This window comes from Diaporthe batatas (assembly GCF_019321695.1).
Source record: "Diaporthe batatas strain CRI 302-4 chromosome Unknown Contig00009, whole genome shotgun sequence".
In the NCBI taxonomy this organism is placed as follows: Eukaryota; Fungi; Ascomycota; class Sordariomycetes; order Diaporthales; family Diaporthaceae; genus Diaporthe; species Diaporthe batatas.
The window spans coordinates 501906-517169 of record NW_025408556.1 but is presented as its reverse complement, the minus strand read 5'-3'; the positions used below and the strand labels follow the sequence as shown (position 1 = coordinate 517169).

At 58.3% G+C, this 15264-nt stretch overlaps 5 protein-coding genes across 5 annotated transcripts; 4 read left to right on the top strand and 1 right to left on the bottom strand.

The window, feature by feature from the left end:
* Window positions 1-3183: 3183 nt before the first annotated feature.
* KVR01_007682 (uncharacterized protein) lies at window positions 3184-4430 on the top strand (the record flags this gene model as incomplete). Its single annotated transcript, XM_044787234.1, has 2 exons — window positions 3184-3206; window positions 4133-4430. The coding sequence occupies 2 exons, from the start codon at window positions 3184-3186 to the stop codon at window positions 4428-4430; spliced, it is 321 nt and encodes a 106-aa protein (XP_044642660.1).
* Window positions 4431-5883: 1453 nt separating this feature from the next.
* KVR01_007989 (uncharacterized protein) lies at window positions 5884-7400 on the top strand. The gene has a single exon (XM_044781410.1). The coding sequence runs from the start codon at window positions 6395-6397 to the stop codon at window positions 7076-7078; it is 684 nt and encodes a 227-aa protein (XP_044642967.1). The 5' UTR covers window positions 5884-6394; the 3' UTR covers window positions 7079-7400.
* A 1622-nt stretch (window positions 7401-9022) lies between these two features.
* Window positions 9023-9859, top strand: KVR01_007705 (uncharacterized protein). The gene is made up of 4 exons (XM_044787034.1): window positions 9023-9262; window positions 9322-9474; window positions 9537-9601; window positions 9661-9859. The coding sequence occupies exons 1-4, from the start codon at window positions 9104-9106 to the stop codon at window positions 9689-9691; spliced, it is 408 nt and encodes a 135-aa protein (XP_044642683.1). The 5' UTR covers window positions 9023-9103; the 3' UTR covers window positions 9692-9859.
* A 320-nt stretch (window positions 9860-10179) lies between these two features.
* On the top strand, window positions 10180-11370 carry KVR01_007701 (uncharacterized protein; the record flags this gene model as incomplete). The annotated part of the gene is made up of 1 exon (XM_044782611.1): window positions 10180-11370. The coding sequence occupies one exon, from the start codon at window positions 10180-10182 to the stop codon at window positions 11368-11370; it is 1191 nt and encodes a 396-aa protein (XP_044642679.1).
* Window positions 11371-11813: 443 nt separating this feature from the next.
* Window positions 11814-14802, bottom strand: KVR01_007767 (uncharacterized protein; the record flags this gene model as incomplete). The annotated part of the gene is made up of 3 exons (XM_044786665.1): window positions 11814-13024; window positions 13076-13255; window positions 13314-14802. The coding sequence occupies 3 exons, from the start codon at window positions 14800-14802 to the stop codon at window positions 11814-11816; spliced, it is 2880 nt and encodes a 959-aa protein (XP_044642745.1).
* Between the last annotated feature and the right edge of the window lie 462 nt (window positions 14803-15264).

The following is a 15264-nucleotide window of genomic DNA, read 5'->3' as shown; positions in this document are numbered from 1 at the left end:
CTGGTGCTGGTGCTGGTGCTGGTGCTGGGGAGTCCTGCAATGCGTGGGTGGTCATGCATGGAGCACGACCGATTTGGGGCGCGCACAAGTCGTCAACACCGATGTGCCTCATGTAAAATGGCCCCCCACCACCTTCCCCAACACATGGGCAGCAAGGCGGGCCAAAAAAAAAAAAAGATGGCGTCGCCCTCAGCTGTCTTTGCCATTGGGGAGTGACTGACCTGGTCCTGACCCCTGTCCTGCCCTGCCCGCGTAGGCTGCTGTAGCCACTACTACGTGATGCAGCTACCCGTGTGGGGACTGGGGACTGCCCAGTCATACGGTGCCATGAGTCTCGCCCTCAGGAGCGCAGGAGCAGCACTGTTTTCCTATTCCGTGCAGACCCAGATCCATACCCAAGCCCTGACCCCAGACCCCTTGTCCTCGACCCGCTCGTCGGCCCCTGTCAATCTGACTGACACTTTGAGCTGTGCAGGGATTTCCATGTTCGCCCTGACAGCCGAGAACACCTCCCCGTTATCGTGACCAGACAGGCAGGCAGACGCCTGGACAATCTGTGCTTGGCCCTCCCGCCCTCTCGCCCGCCGCCCGCGACCTTGGACCTGCATTTTTCTGGGCCTGCCGTGGCCAGACAGAGACTGTCTTTGTCTGCACTGCCTGTCTCGCCCTGCCCATCATCCCGGTTGCCATTGTGCATTTAGGTGATCTGCATATGTCCTTGGTGCCTTTCCTTTTGCCAGACCAACGACGCCACTCCCTCGCACCTCAACAGCAGTCCTGCTGTTCAGGCGCAGCTTTCCATCGGATCTGGCCATGAGCAGACCGTCTCGAGGCGGTGCAGATGGGGAGCTGGATCTCGGGTAGTGTCTTCACTGTTACGTGTCAGCTCTTCTCGCCCAGATATGCTCAAGACTCGGCTCTACAGAACGTCGACTGGTCGCATTTCTAGGGCGCAGGTTCAAATGGCCCGTCAAGGGGTGCCAGCAGGCTAGGTTGGGAGAGCAGCGGCCATGAGACTCTGCGCAAGAGCTCTTGGGGTGGTATGATTTACCGAGAGGTCCGGAACACGGTCCAAATATTTGCACCTTGCTAATCGATCGATGAGAATGCGGTTGTCATATTCGATCATGTTGCTCGTGTTACCTGGGCATGTTTGGGAAACGGGGGCGGGGACCGGGGATATCCTGTCGGCCCCCTCCCCCTCCTTGCGACCACCAGACCAGGACAGCTCGAAGCTCACAACAGTTGACTACTGGATCTACTTGTTGATGGCAGCCATAGAGAGCCTTCGGCTGATTCCGCCAGGCGGTGAGCGCAACTTTACCGCACGACCCCCAACCTGCCATGACCGTGTTCTGATGGCGCCTTTTTGGACGCCGGCGTCATATCTGGGCCAGCACAGTGACAAGCCCCCTTCCCTCCCACCCCGGATGGGGCTCAGCCTGGTGAGTTGCACAAAAGCTGGCCGAGTGATGTGGCAGATGACACCGGATCCCGATCTGACCATCCTCCGTTTCCACGGCCGCACGAGATAGGCACTGTACCCCTTCGCTGCACCACCCTGCGGACTCGCCTGTGCCTGCTGTGGCTGATGCGTCCAAAATTTTATCAAAATCTCTTCCGGTGCAACTCCACGCCTTGTGATGTAGACGTTGCCTTTGGGTACGAAGGCGTAGCCCTTGGGCAGGGCGCTCTTGGACACCTTTGCCTCTGACATGTTGCGCAGTGCAAGCGCCAATCTTCTGCGCTTCGTCCCCTCCACGCTGCCAGGCCCACGTCCGACATGCATTTCGGGCGATATCCACGGCGACCCTTTCAGCTAGGCTGCGGTCCGAGGTCGTGACTGTTAGTTACTCTTCACAGAGTTCTGTAATCAACTTTCCAAGACGCCGCCCGCGACCTGCCGGACCCTCTCGTTCCTGGAGGTGCACAAAGAATATGGACAAACCCCCGCAAGCCCCGCTGGTCGTTTGGGACGGGGCAGCCCCTTCAGCCCCACCACAGATCAGCACCGCTGCGGCAAATCAGAAATCAGGCAGGACGAATTACGGGGCACTTCTCTTCTGGGAGCTAGAGTGGTCCGCCCAACACCTCCTGCCTGCCACAAATTTGCACTTTCTATCCCTGGCGCTGCTCGAGATTTCCTTTCTATCTCTACCCTGTTAGTTAAAGCATCCTTTGCTCTACGGGACCTTGCCTTGTCAACGAGTGTCTAAGTGCGAATCCATAAGCCGCGTCAGGGTCGCCAGCACTGGCAGGTACCGCGGGTCAGAAGCAATGCACGAACCGTTCCGTGGACGAAATGACGTGCAGAAGGTGCATTGTGGGCAGAAGGGCAGAATCTATGTATTGACAAACAGAATCTATGTATGTGACAAAGGGTGTCTACCAGGATCAGCACCACCCTGTTTCTGCTCGTCCATCCCCTGTTGCGCTGATTTTTATTCTCCATGTTGTAACGCACGTACATACACTAGACACGTACAGTAGCGCCTTCTAGAGGGAGACCCTCGGCGACCCTTGGCGCCCCTTGGCGCACAGGTGCCGCAACATCCTTGCTGGGGACCCCTGACCAGCTGCTACCGAACCGGCACTGGCATCAGGTCGACCCTAGGTACTACAGTACAGAGCATCTGACCGGACTCCTGGCCCACGCATTCTCTACCTCCAGACCCTCCCCTTTGCCCTACATACCAAAATGGGCGAAACTCTTGAACTGATTTCAAGACTTCGGCCGCCATACCAGAACGGGCCGAAGTCTTGAAATCAGTTCAAGAGTTTCGCCCGTTTTGGTAAGGCCATGGCATAAGATCCACAAATTATGCTACCGTCCCTCTGACGGGCCCGAACTTCCATTTCCAATCCGACCTTGAAACCTGGGAGCTTTCGTTGGCCGCCATCTCTTCTTTCCCCTTAGCAGATACGTCTACCAATCACCACGTATACCAGGCCTGCTCGTAGCGATGGCTTAGGTCGGGCAACTGACACGATTGGCCCAGCCCATGATCCACCGTCATCCCCAAGATATAGCGGACGGGGTGGGGACTGGCTTTTTCGAGGCAATGACACAGCACTGAGGTCCATGTCGGGAGGGCAGGGGGGCTGGAAACATATTGACTCGGAGCTTCACCTGTCTTTTTTTTCCCCCTGACCTCCTGCCACCGCTTGCTTCCGCAAGTCGTTATGGGTTTTGGGCACGCATCTGCGTGCACCGCACTGCGTGTCTGTAAACAAATTCATATTTAAAGCCGGCCATGCCCACTCAGCTTGTCCATCGGCGGCGGAGGGGCTCCTATGCCATGCAAGTCCTATTTCCCACCCTTATTCGCATTTCTCGGCTCGCTTCCCTCTGACTTCTGCCCACATCCTTTTCTCCCGCCGTCTCTCATTCCTTGCGGCAACATCTTGAGCACTCTGTTTCTGTGTCGCTGGGGAAAACGAACAGCGAGACCATCCTCCACTCCGCTGGCTGTCGGCCTCCAGTCTTTGACGCTTCCATCATCGCCCACCTCCTCCTGTCCTTGGCCTACGTCGTCAAGTCCACAAACGAACCACCTCTTTATAATCGGATTCGCGACCTTTCCGGGTGACCATGTCCACAAGAGCTTACAAAGGCTCAGCGGCCAGGCATGTTGGCGTTTTCTGGTCGTCATGTGTTTTGCGAACATTTGCCTTCCGTCTCTCCCTCTCCAAGACTCTCATCCTGCTTTGCTTGCCGCTGCTCGTCACGAATGGGCTCTTCACAATATCTTTTTGGCGTTATGCAGTCCTTTTCTTTTCCGGTTCAAGGTCCTCCATGAAGCCCGTCGTCGGCTCAGAAGTCTTGATCACCGCTCCCTCGGAGCATTCGCCCAGCACTGACGCTGGGGAACTGGGTTGGCCAGCTCCCACTGATGGAGATTCCCTCGCTTGGATCCCACTCTGGTCACCACGTCTAAAGCACAGGCGCTTGTGTCGCTTCGCTGTCAGGCGGAACGGGCAGGAGTCTCCCCCCTTCCTGTGTCGTCCAGGCTGACCGCCCGGGCGGCCCATAGCTCCTATCCCGTCGTGGTTCCCTTGGTGATTTTTCCCTGACGCAGGGCCTCGTGCGCCTCCGGTATGACCCTCATATAGCTGACAGACTGGATCATAGCGGCGACGGCTTCGACAGGCCTCGGGCAGGCCACGGCAGCTCTCGAGGCTCAGCCCTGAATTTCGAGCACGTTGTCGCACGTGCTGCCTCTTTGAACCTGACGGCCGCTCAGGTGGAACAGCGTCGGCTGAACATGGTTGCAGCTCAGATCCAGAGCTTTGATGCGGCGTACGGCGGAGGCGCCCAGGCCGGCTCGGCCGGCGCCCCTGCCGCCGGCCCCCGAGACCCTGCCTTGGTCTGTGGCACGGGCGGACAGTTCGTGGCCCACACAAGTGGGCTGAGCGGCTGGCGAGGCTAGGTCGACTAGGTCGACTAGGTCAAGGTGTCGTTGGAAGCTTGAGGTTGCAATCGGATGACCGTTGCCGATCCTCAACGGGGGGTGGCATTCCCGCGGTCCGGGCAACTCGCTCGCAGGGTTTGGGCAGCCTATCTTGGTGAGGTATCATGGTTCGGGTCAGTAGATGGCAGCGAGACACGGGATCGAGTGAAAAGAGGAAAATGGAGTACCGGTATTGTATAGGGATTAGCGTTGTGGTCCTAGCTTCCGTCGTCACTTTTAAGTTTGTTTGTTCCATACTGGGCGGGTCCTTGCGCGAGCGGGTGGGTACGCGGGAAGTGGAGATCGTGTCTTTTATCTAATCGATCTTATCGAGGCTGCGGGGTTCTTCCCTGCGATGATATCATTGTCGACCCCACGTCATCCATTGCCCTCCCAACATGCAACATGCAACATGCAACATGCAATTATTCATGATTGTAGGCCCTGCCCACGAATCTTAAATCTCAACATTACTCAGCTCAGATTGGATTCATGCCTGGTCATGTTGGCCCGCGTCGTACCTAATTGGTTGGACGCCCGTCACTTTGGTGCTCACTGCCCGACCTCGCATGGAACAGCAATCTCCTCGGTATCCAAGAAGCATGTCAGCAATCCATTGCTGTAGTAGTACAAGCAATGGAATTGGCCCGCTATTCTAGACGGTTGCTCGGCCGTGAGATGGTCAGAGGCCTCATCTACCCCCCCCCCCCCAAAAAAGCATTGAGCGACTAATCTGCAAGGTTGAAATTCAAGAACGCTTCACAGGGTTCTGTTTCGCCAATCAACCGAATGGATCAACTAGGATGCACTGGACGTCACTCTTCAACCAGTGACTGGCTGTATATGAGACACGACGAACTGGTTCTAGAAGACTTCCACCCCTGAAGCGGCAGAAAATGGCTCACCAATGGCTCGGCCGGCCACTTCTACTGCTTCTGCTTGGGTGGAGCATTTGGAGCTCCCTCATAGTGCAGCCTGCACCGCCACACTTCTCACCCACGTGGTTCGCTGCGAGCCCTTGGCCACAGTTTTGAGAGGGATCCCATCTCCCTGTCGCCCTCAACGAGTGAGGCATTATTCGATCATCGTTTAGAAACCATACGGAGACTTTTGTCATCCAAAACATCTCAGTCGACCAAGTCGGATATACCGGCTGGAGCCTGGTTGGCAAACATGAGGTGTGGCGCGTGACCCGGGGGAAGAATGGCTGAAGCGAGTAGGAATACTGATGCAGCCCATGGATCTGTGGCTGGTGAGCATCAGGATGGTCTGAGCCGAGGTCCATGAGTGCCATGCATATGCCGAGAGGCATTTGCAGGTCACGATACAGTGCCTGCATGAGCTGCCGTGAGACCTTCTCCACTCATCCTCGAGCGTCAAGACAGGCACGCTGATTTGGGGGATGTGTGTCCCACTTGAGCCGATACACAAGCCACAATCGCCCCGATAAGGCTCCTTCCTCACAGGATGCGTATGATGACGGCCGCACATTGGGTGCTGCAAGGCAATGAATAAGTCGTCCAACGATCGCCCGTGATTGGGAGGGCAGCAGACGGGTGGCGTTCTTGACCTGGTCAGATGTGGCTGGTGACCCCCGAGCCCTCGGCTAACTCCATCTTCTCTCAACAACCACATACCAGAACTGCGTCTCTTTGCATACAGCGATGCTTGGGGGCTGTCCAGGTCTACTCCGCCATTGAGTACTTGCATCGCCCTGATTATATGCAATGCATGCTGTTCCAGGGGCTTCGGAAAGGTCCGAGAGTGGCGAGCCGGGCTCGAAGCGGTGGTGTAAGTCGAGGGACGCACCGCAGGCCCATCAACCCCAGGTTCCTCTGACCCTGGAACACCCGCTAGAAGCTCCACAGCTGGGCTCTGCGGCCTCACATGGCTACTGATGTTCCCGCTTCAGTGGTGGGTCTTTTTGAGGGAAACGAGGCAGCATGCTCATTCCAAGGAATAAGTTTCGCGATCTGGTCGCACTGCAGTTCTGTACCGCCCTGCGATCTACTTTGTGGGCTGGCTGTCACAGTCCTCAATATCCGGGACGTGTCCTTGGCCAGCCCTCGGAACCAATCATTGTATACTATTCCTTCAAGGACCAGCTGCGAGCCGCGTGCCACCTTCCAGAACATTTCCATGGTGTACATGGCAGCGAGCTGAGATGGCTTGGCACCCCTGGCTGGACTGGAGATTACCTGGATCGCCACACCGAGACAGTGTGGTGTGTTCAAATCAAGCCCACGGGGAGCCACGATCAAATCATGTCGAGAACTATCCACCTGGTCTCCAAACGGTTGCATCCTGGAGCCGCATGTCTGTCTCCAAGGCTTGCCTGCTCATCTCAAGGTGATTCGCAGATTTGCGCGTACCCCAAGGGGCTGCCTCCTAGCACTCCCCCCCTTTGCGGCTTACAGGTCACAATCCTTGTCGACACCAGGTCTACATGTGGCAGGCCCCGTCCATGCATGCAGGGTGGGCTACACGCCGTAAGCCCTCTCCATACGAGGGCTACATGCGAAAGCCCGACCCGCAACACCAATGTGACCCCTGATGCAACGGGTCTACACGTTGGCGTTCCCCGAGGCCCCTCATACATTGAGCAATTTAGTTCAATTCCCACGTAAATGAGCGCGACTGGGGTCGACATCCTGCAGCAGCGAGGACTGGGATCGGCGGCTGACAACAAGGAAGGAGAACATGTGTGGCGGGAATACCTTGGCCATCCACTGCCAGGGATTCGACAGAACTCGCTCGTCCAAGCCAAGAGCAGGCAGGTGTTATTTCTCAGCAAGGCTCGGTGGCATTATCCAAGTACTCTAGACTTGCTCCCTCCTATCTGGCCGACAGACCGTTTGCCGGGCGCACAAAGTCTGCCTCCTGCCTTCACCTCCATGAGTTGGATCTGTGGCATTCATAAGAACATGTCTCCCACATCAACATGAACGCAAGATGGAGACTATTCTGTGTGAACAATGGCGCTCAGTTTTCCTCAGACATATTCAGTTCGTCTTCTCAGTCTTGATGTGCCTGCCGATTCTCAACTGTCTTTTCAACTCAGAGCATTGCTGCTGCTGCTGCTGCTGCCATCGACCACTCCACTAGGAAAATTCCATTCTCCCGAGGTCTTCATCATGTCTTCAACCCCAGCCGACGCGGGTTCATTCTCGTCAAAGTGCGTCAAAAATTCCCTTGAGTCGTTCCCTTGGTCGATGACAGTTTTCCTCGCCTGTCTCCATCCCTCATGTCACCGGGCCTCATTGCCGCCTCACGAGATACCAAATGATGGGTTCACTCTGAGCTCTTTATTTGTCGATGGCACAGAGAATCCCCTTTTCCTTGATCACTCAAGACCCAAGACATGTTACCCCTAGCGTAGCTCATACATGTTCCGAGTGCGTGCGTTGTTCCGGTGCTGGCGCTTGCACTTTTTGCCAATGAGGACGAGGACATCCGCGGCCAGGAAGACTCCAGCACAAGCGCAGGTATAGATGCTGGAGACCTGGAGACGACACTGACACACCCACAACGTCTTCCCTCTTCACAACTTCAAAGCAACTGTCCTCCTTTGTTGACTGGCAATAAGATGGCGGATCGCTGACAAACAATCGCAGCCATGCCAGTGAAGCCCCTGCCGGTGCGACGTCGGCGGACGGTCGGGCACAGCCTGAGCAGGCCAGCCTCGAACAACCGGGCCGTTCCGCTGCCACCCAGTGTCAACTGAAGGACACCGATACCCCTCGACACGCCCATCAAGATCGTTCAAGGGGGTACACTGAGAAAAAGTCGCCTATGGAGGACGATCTTCGCGGCATCGGCGCCCAGTTTGACGCGTACCGGTACCATGAAGCTGTCATTGACCAGCACTGTTTCTTCTCTTGAAGGCCTGGCCCCTTTGCGAGTTTCCGGTCGTTTCTCCGAATGTGAGTCTAGCCACCTCGAAAGCAGATGGAACGTGGTGAGAGTGTAATTCCTCTGTCAGGCCAGTCTCAGGCTGTGTTCAGTACCGAGTGGCTGGTATTTCGTTGTGGGGTCGGTAAGCTTGGCCCCGGGACGGACCGAGTACTGGACGGTTCCCGTGGGCTGGCTGCCAGGGCTGACCCCTGCCCCAGCCATCTTGGGGCAACCCAGGCTGACGCTTTAAGGACAGGGCTTCTTTCAACCAAGCAAAAAGATCATGTCAGGTTGTAGTAGGCTTGTGTAGCGCATCTCTTTTGTTTACTATAGACGGAACGTTCGTTTGTACCCGGCAAATTTATAAGGGCGCGTTGATGGATCGAATCTCCCCGTTTCAACTTGTCGGTCACTGCTGCTTCTTGTAAAGAGCCATTGCTCGTTTTTCTGTTACGCTTGTTTGAGTTATAGAGCCGGAACACACTGGGTCAACACCTGAAAAGAAATAGAAAGGCGTTGAAGGGATACTGCATTTCGTAAGTGAGGAGGGTCGGGGGTCCCTTGCCGGCATGCCCGATCGATTGGTCCCCGATAAGTCGTTCCGGCACGACATCGGATCTCATCCCGATCCTAGCCGCCGTCAGTTTCGGCCCGCTGCGCAGTAGCCATTCTTCAACCCATTTTCTGCTTCATTTGCGAATCAACAGGTCTTTTTGAGCGGTTACTCTTCTGCACATCCACTTAGCACCTCCATCAATATGAGCAAGGTCGAAAGCGTCCTCACGGACAAGGCGCCGAAGCCACTCCCCCAATTCTCTCAGGCGATCAAGTACAACGGCCTGGTCTACTGCTCAGGCAACATCGGGCTTGACCCAGCGACCTTCACAGCCGTCCCAGGGACTGTCAAGGACAGGACGGTAACTCTCGGCTGTTCTCATAATCCCGGCACGGGCCAGAAGCTAATGATCACCGCCAGAGACAAGCCCTGAAGAACCTCGAGGCTGTCCTTGAGGCATCCGGCAGCAGCATAAAGAACGTGCTCAAGGTCAATGTCTACATCACTACAATGGACGACTTCGCCACCATGAACGAGGCATATGATGAATTCTTCACCTTTGAGCCGAAGCCTGTGAGTCGGCCCACACTGGCACGCTGCCCTGAGCGAGCATTCCATTAACTGTTCCACCGCAGGCCCGGACTTGCGTTGCTGTCAAGCAGCTGCCGTTCAACACCGACGTTGAGATTGAGTGCACGGCGTATGTGAACTAGCCCGGCCTGATCTGTCTTGTGGTTCCGGAAGCTGAGATTACGACAGGGTATTGCCAGGATCGTCATCCAAGCTGTAAAGGGAATTCTGGGAACGAGTAAGCCACTGCGGGGCCACAGCATCTATGCAGCGATACCGTTTTGGCAGTGTTGGTCGTGTAATCAATGACCTGGGGAGTGCTCTCCGTATGGGAGAAGCGGGTAGGCACTAATAATAATCAAGCCACACACGGGCGACTGCATGTTGACCTTTTTCTACTTTTCGTGTGGCTGTGACAGGGTACTTGAGTACTTGCCGTTTGGGCCATTCCGTGGTACCTGGGAACCAAGGCCAGTAGGGAAGTGATGGACAGGGGTGTTTCAGCAGATCCCAGCGGTCCAGCGTGGCCTAGACCCTTCTGATCTAAGATGCACTGCAGCAGCCCCAAGATGTGATTGACGTAATGCCCGACGCATTGAATTCCATCCACTGACTGGCTCAAATTTCCATCCGTCATGAACAATCGCATTTTTTCACACATCTGCAACAATCCCGCATCTTGAAGAACCCCACCGACCCAGCGATGAGATGACCTCGACTACCCATCTGCGCGTCCTGCGCACCTCAACACGACCCCCTCCGTCCCAGCTGCTGCTCCTGCAGCTCAGCTCCTCCCACCACCGCCCGCACACATCACGACAGCCATTCTCCACGTCGCCGCACGCCCGGAAGCAGCCCGCAAGCGCAGCGGCAGCAGCACAGACACACGGCATCTCCCCAACAGCCGCGAACCCGCCCGCCTCGACGCGCCCGCCGCCCCTGAGCCTGCCCGCCCGCGACCCGTCCGCGAGCACCTTCTCGCACCTCTTCGCGACGGGCAAGGCCTACCTGACCTTCTACAAGACGGGCTTCCGGCAGATCTACACCAACACGCGCCTGGTGTGGTCCCTGGGGACGGCCTCGGGGATCCCCCCGTCACTGTCCCCCGGCAACACCAACAGCACCAGCACCAGCACCAGCAATAGCAACACCATAGCATCGCCGCCCACCCTCCGCCCCGCGGCGACGACGCGCTCCACCGAGCTCCTGCGCCGCCGCTGGCGCCACGACGTGCGGCGCCTCCCGCTCTTCGCCCTCATGTTCGTCGTCTGCGGCGAGTTCACGCCCCTCGTCGTCCTCCTCCTCCCCCGCGTCGTGCCCCTGACGTGCCGGATCCCGCGGCAGGTCGAGCAGCTGCGGGAGGCGGCCGAGGCGCGGCGGCAGGCCTCGGCGGCGACGATGACGACGATGACGACGACAACAACAACAACAGGGAAGAGGAACAACAGCGGCGCCGCCGCCGCGGCCGTCACCGCCCACGTCGCGCGCTCGCTGGGCCTCGTCTCGCCCCTCTGGGACCGCCTGCCCCTGCCCGACTCCGCCGTCGCCCTGCTGGCCTCGCGCAGGGTCCGCGCCCACGCCGCCTACCTCGTCCGCGACGGCCACCTCCTCTCGCAGGCCGGCGGCGTCCCCGCGCTCGAGGACGACGAGGTCGTGCTGGCGTGTGAGGACCGCGGGCTGCCGGTCGTGGGCAGGTCGCCCGCGGATCTGCGCAAGGAGCTGGCGCAGTGGGTGGACCTGGCCGGCGGCGGCTGGGTCGGTGGTGATACCGGGAGCCCTTGGAGCCCTGAGGCGGTGGCCCGGCAGGAGGCGCTTGTGGTGTCGTTGCTGGCGGCGCCCGAATGGCCGCCAAATGAGCAGCAACTGGGGGCACTGGCCAGCATGATGGAAGAGAGTTAGGAAGCTCATACACAAAAACAACCTCCCCGACAGACTTGCATGTTTATATATAGACACGTAGTGCTACTAGAGCGTTACTTCTCAACACTCCTCGTCATCTCTCCGCTCACAGAAGCCCCAGAGATGACGGTCTTGGGGTCAAATCGAATGTACAATAACTCAATTATCTATTCACACGCACACGAACAGCTGTCCTCTGTTCTAGCCGCTCTTGTTTTTAGAGCTGGGTCATTTGTCATCAAACTTTGTTCCGATACTCCTTGCCGCATGAACCCCCTCGTCCGACGAGTCTTCGCAAACGCGAAGTCCAGCCTTCTATGGCTATCACCGTGGCCCATAACTTCTAAACATAACACTCAAATCAAAACAACAACAACAGCAACAGCAGCAACCAGGCTCACCGTCTGGGTCGTCAATGTGTACCCGCCCGGGGCCTAGGCCACTCATTGTCTAATCCTGGCCAGTGTGTCCATGATGTTCTGCACATCACGGGCGGGATCTGATGACCCTGCGGCAGGCGGCATGGCCGGTCCGCGAGGAGCCTGTGGGTAGGCAGGCGCAGGATAACCCGGCATGCCAGGAACCCCCATTGCAGTCTGGGTATTATTGGCAGCGGAGGCTGCGGTGAGGTTACCGATCAACGCATTGAGATCAACCCCAGCGCTCGGTGCAGCTGGTGCTCCCATCGGGTGAGCAGGGTGCACGGCCGCAGTAGGTGTCTGCGGCTGAGATTGCTGGATGGTACTTATGATGGTCTGCAGGGTCGCAGGGTCGACATTGCCCATCTGGCTGAGCTGGGCCATGATGGCCGTCAGGTCTGGAGCGGCAGCGGGAGCAGGATACTGCTGCGCTGGGGTTGGAGGCTGCTGGTAAGCACCATACGGTGCCGGCGCCCCATACGGTTGCTGCGGTGGGTAGCTGGGTTGCAGCGGATAGGCTGGCTGCGGTGCGACGGAGCCCTTGGCACGCAGGACCAGCTGGGCGGCGATCGGTGGGTCCAACTCCTGGTACTGATCGAACCGGACGTTGCTTCCGGCGGAGCGGTCAAACACCTGGAGCGGGATCTTTGCAGTCGTCTGAGCGCGCATGTCCAGTTCGACAACAGCATGGACGCCTTCCACAACCTGTCGCTGGATGACCTGGTCGCGAGGGAAGCGAGGGTTCAGGAACATCGCAGTCACTCTAAGACGTGCGTCCAAAAACGCTCTCTGCACCCACTCAACAAAGTCCTTGTGGACATCCTGCATCAAGAGGATCTGAACATCGGGTACGTCGTTGCCGTAGCGACGAGGGATGTCGAGGTTATCGCTCCCTTGGCGAGACCGGCCGTAGGGGCTGGGGCTCCGGCGCCTGTACGCATCGTGTCCGTGTCTCCCATAGGCGTCTGGAGAACGCGAGCGTTTTCGGTTGAATGATTCATGGTGGCCACCACCACCACCACCACGGTCGCGATTGTAAGAGTCCTGTCTACCGCGGTGGTCACCACGCCTGGGTGGAGACGGTGACCGACCAGGGCGATAATCGTCCCCACGAGAACGGCGGCTGTCGCGCCCGTCATATCGGTCGGCGCCCTTACCGCCCCGGTCACGGTTTTTGCGGTCAGGAGAATGGTCGCGGTCCTTCTTGGACTTCTGGGTCTTGGAGACCTCGAGGTCTGGACCATGTTAGTGAGGGTTCATCTAGGAAGTGGGGCCAGACAACATACTGATCTTGCGACCCTTGACCTCGGCTCCCTGGAGAGCATTCATGGCGGCCTGGGCATCGCTACTCGTGTGGTACTGGACGAAGCCGTAGGCAGACTTGAGAGAAATCTGGGCCAGTCGACCGTAGTGGTGGAACAGTTCAAACACATCGCGCTTGGAGACCCTCTCCTGGGACAAGTTCCCTGCGAGCCTGGTCAGCGATACTGGCTGGTGTCTTGGCCTGTTGGTGAGAGTACTTGCCTATGAAGATCCGAGAGCCATCAGGGAAGCGTTCCCACTTGGCCTCGGACATGTGCTTCCGCTCGTCGGCCAGGAACTCGTCATATGTCTGCTGCAGTCCGGGTCCTCCATTGTTTGCAGGGGCTTGTGGGGGCGCGGTGCCAGGCGGGTAGGCATTGGGGTACGAGGCAAAAGAGGGAGTGGGGTTGTAAGCGGGAGGCTGCGACATGTGGGCACCTGGTGCGCCGTTGGGGGCGCTGAAGGCGGGCTGGGAGGGATTGGCAGCGGGCGCAGATGAATAAGATGGGGCGGTGGTGGGCACTGAACCATGGTGGTAGGAAGGCTGGGAGTAGGTCTGCTCCGACTGCTCTTGGGTCAGGGAGGGCTTGGGGGGGAGGGACGGCTGGTCTACATCCATAGAGGGAGGTGACTGGGTCTGGAGCGATGGGGATGGCTTGGCAGGCGGCGGCTGCTGCTGCTCGGGTGAAGCCTCAGCATCAGCCTCAGCCTCAGCCTCAGCCTCGGCCGCGGCTTTGGCAGTGATCTCATCGACAAGTTTCTGGATATCAATGGCAGTGGCATCGGGATCATCTCCCTCGTTCATGTCGACGTCCTCGGGCTGGACGCCGGGCTGCTGCTCTTCGCTGGGGGCAGCCCTGTCTAGCTTATCGGGGTTATCGGGGTCTACCTTGTCGGGATCGGGACATGCCACCGGCTGCTGGGGCTGCTGGGGCTGTTGGAGAAGGCTGGCAGGGTCGCTGGCGGCGGCATGTGGGGGCGCCTCTTGGACTGCTGAGGCTGGTGCGGACTGGTGATCGCTCTCTGGGGGGACGAGGGCGTCTTGGGCCGGGTCTGCGGCGTGGGCTGGCTGGGCTGGCTGGGAGGGTTGGGAGGCTTGGGCGGCGGATATGCCGGGGCCGGTGGGATCTTCAGCAGAGACAATTTGGGCGGCAGACTGCTCTGGGACACCTGCAAGCTGCTCGGAAATGTTCATGGATTCTGGCGTCTTTGTTACATCTTCATGCTGGGGTTGTTGGGCCTCTCCTTGCCCATCCGCGACATCGGCCTGTTCCTTGGGAGAATCAAAGGTTCTCGCATAGTCATCGTTCTCCGGCTCCTCGACGCCGGCTGTGTCCTCCTGCTGCTGGTGTTCCTGCTCTTCTTGACCGGCCCCGTCCTCGTCGTACGCATCGAAGCTGTCGTCGTCGGCTATGCTGATGTCTTGCAACTGGGCGTCGTTGCCGTCCGAGTCGGGTGGGCCCGCCGCAGTAGCAGCAGCAGCAGCAGCAGCAGGGTCGAGGGTCTGCTGTTGCTGGTCTTGGATCGGAGCCATGGCCGCAGCAGCGGTGCGGAAGGTTGAGAGTTGGAGGGGGACTACGTCTGGGTCTTCGGCCAGGTCCTGGAGCTCTGGGAGGACCTGTGGGAGAGTGTATGTGTTATGGAGAGGGCGCGGCGAGACGGGGCTGAGGTTGGCAACAGCCTCGAGCTTGGGACTCTCGTCGTCTGTCATCAAGGGAGCGCGCGGCGCACGCGAGGTAGACGGCCGGGAGGGGCGTCAAGAAAATCTCGAAAAAAGCTGCTAGAGGATGCAGGTCCTGAAGACCATGGTGATGGGGACCAGCAGTGGGGTGGGGTGGGAGGAGGGCGACCAGAGTTGACTCTCAAGAGTGGATTTTCAAACTGCAGACTGCAGACTGCAAACTGCAAGGAGGAGGAAGCTGCGGACGGGGTAACAGATACTGCGCGCCAGCTCGAAGAAATGCTGGAGCAGTAAAGTTTGCGCTAAAGTGGGGGAGGGGAAACCTTGGAAGCCGGGAGGGAAACCAGTACTACTAGGCGGCGGCCGGCGGACGGTCGCCCAGTTTGCCTGGTCCAACTCTGGTGCCTAAAAGCGTCACTGACTGCCCAGCTGCCCAGGTGGTGAGGAAATGTGAAATGGCCAATTGGCCAGATGGTGCTCCAGGGTCAAGTT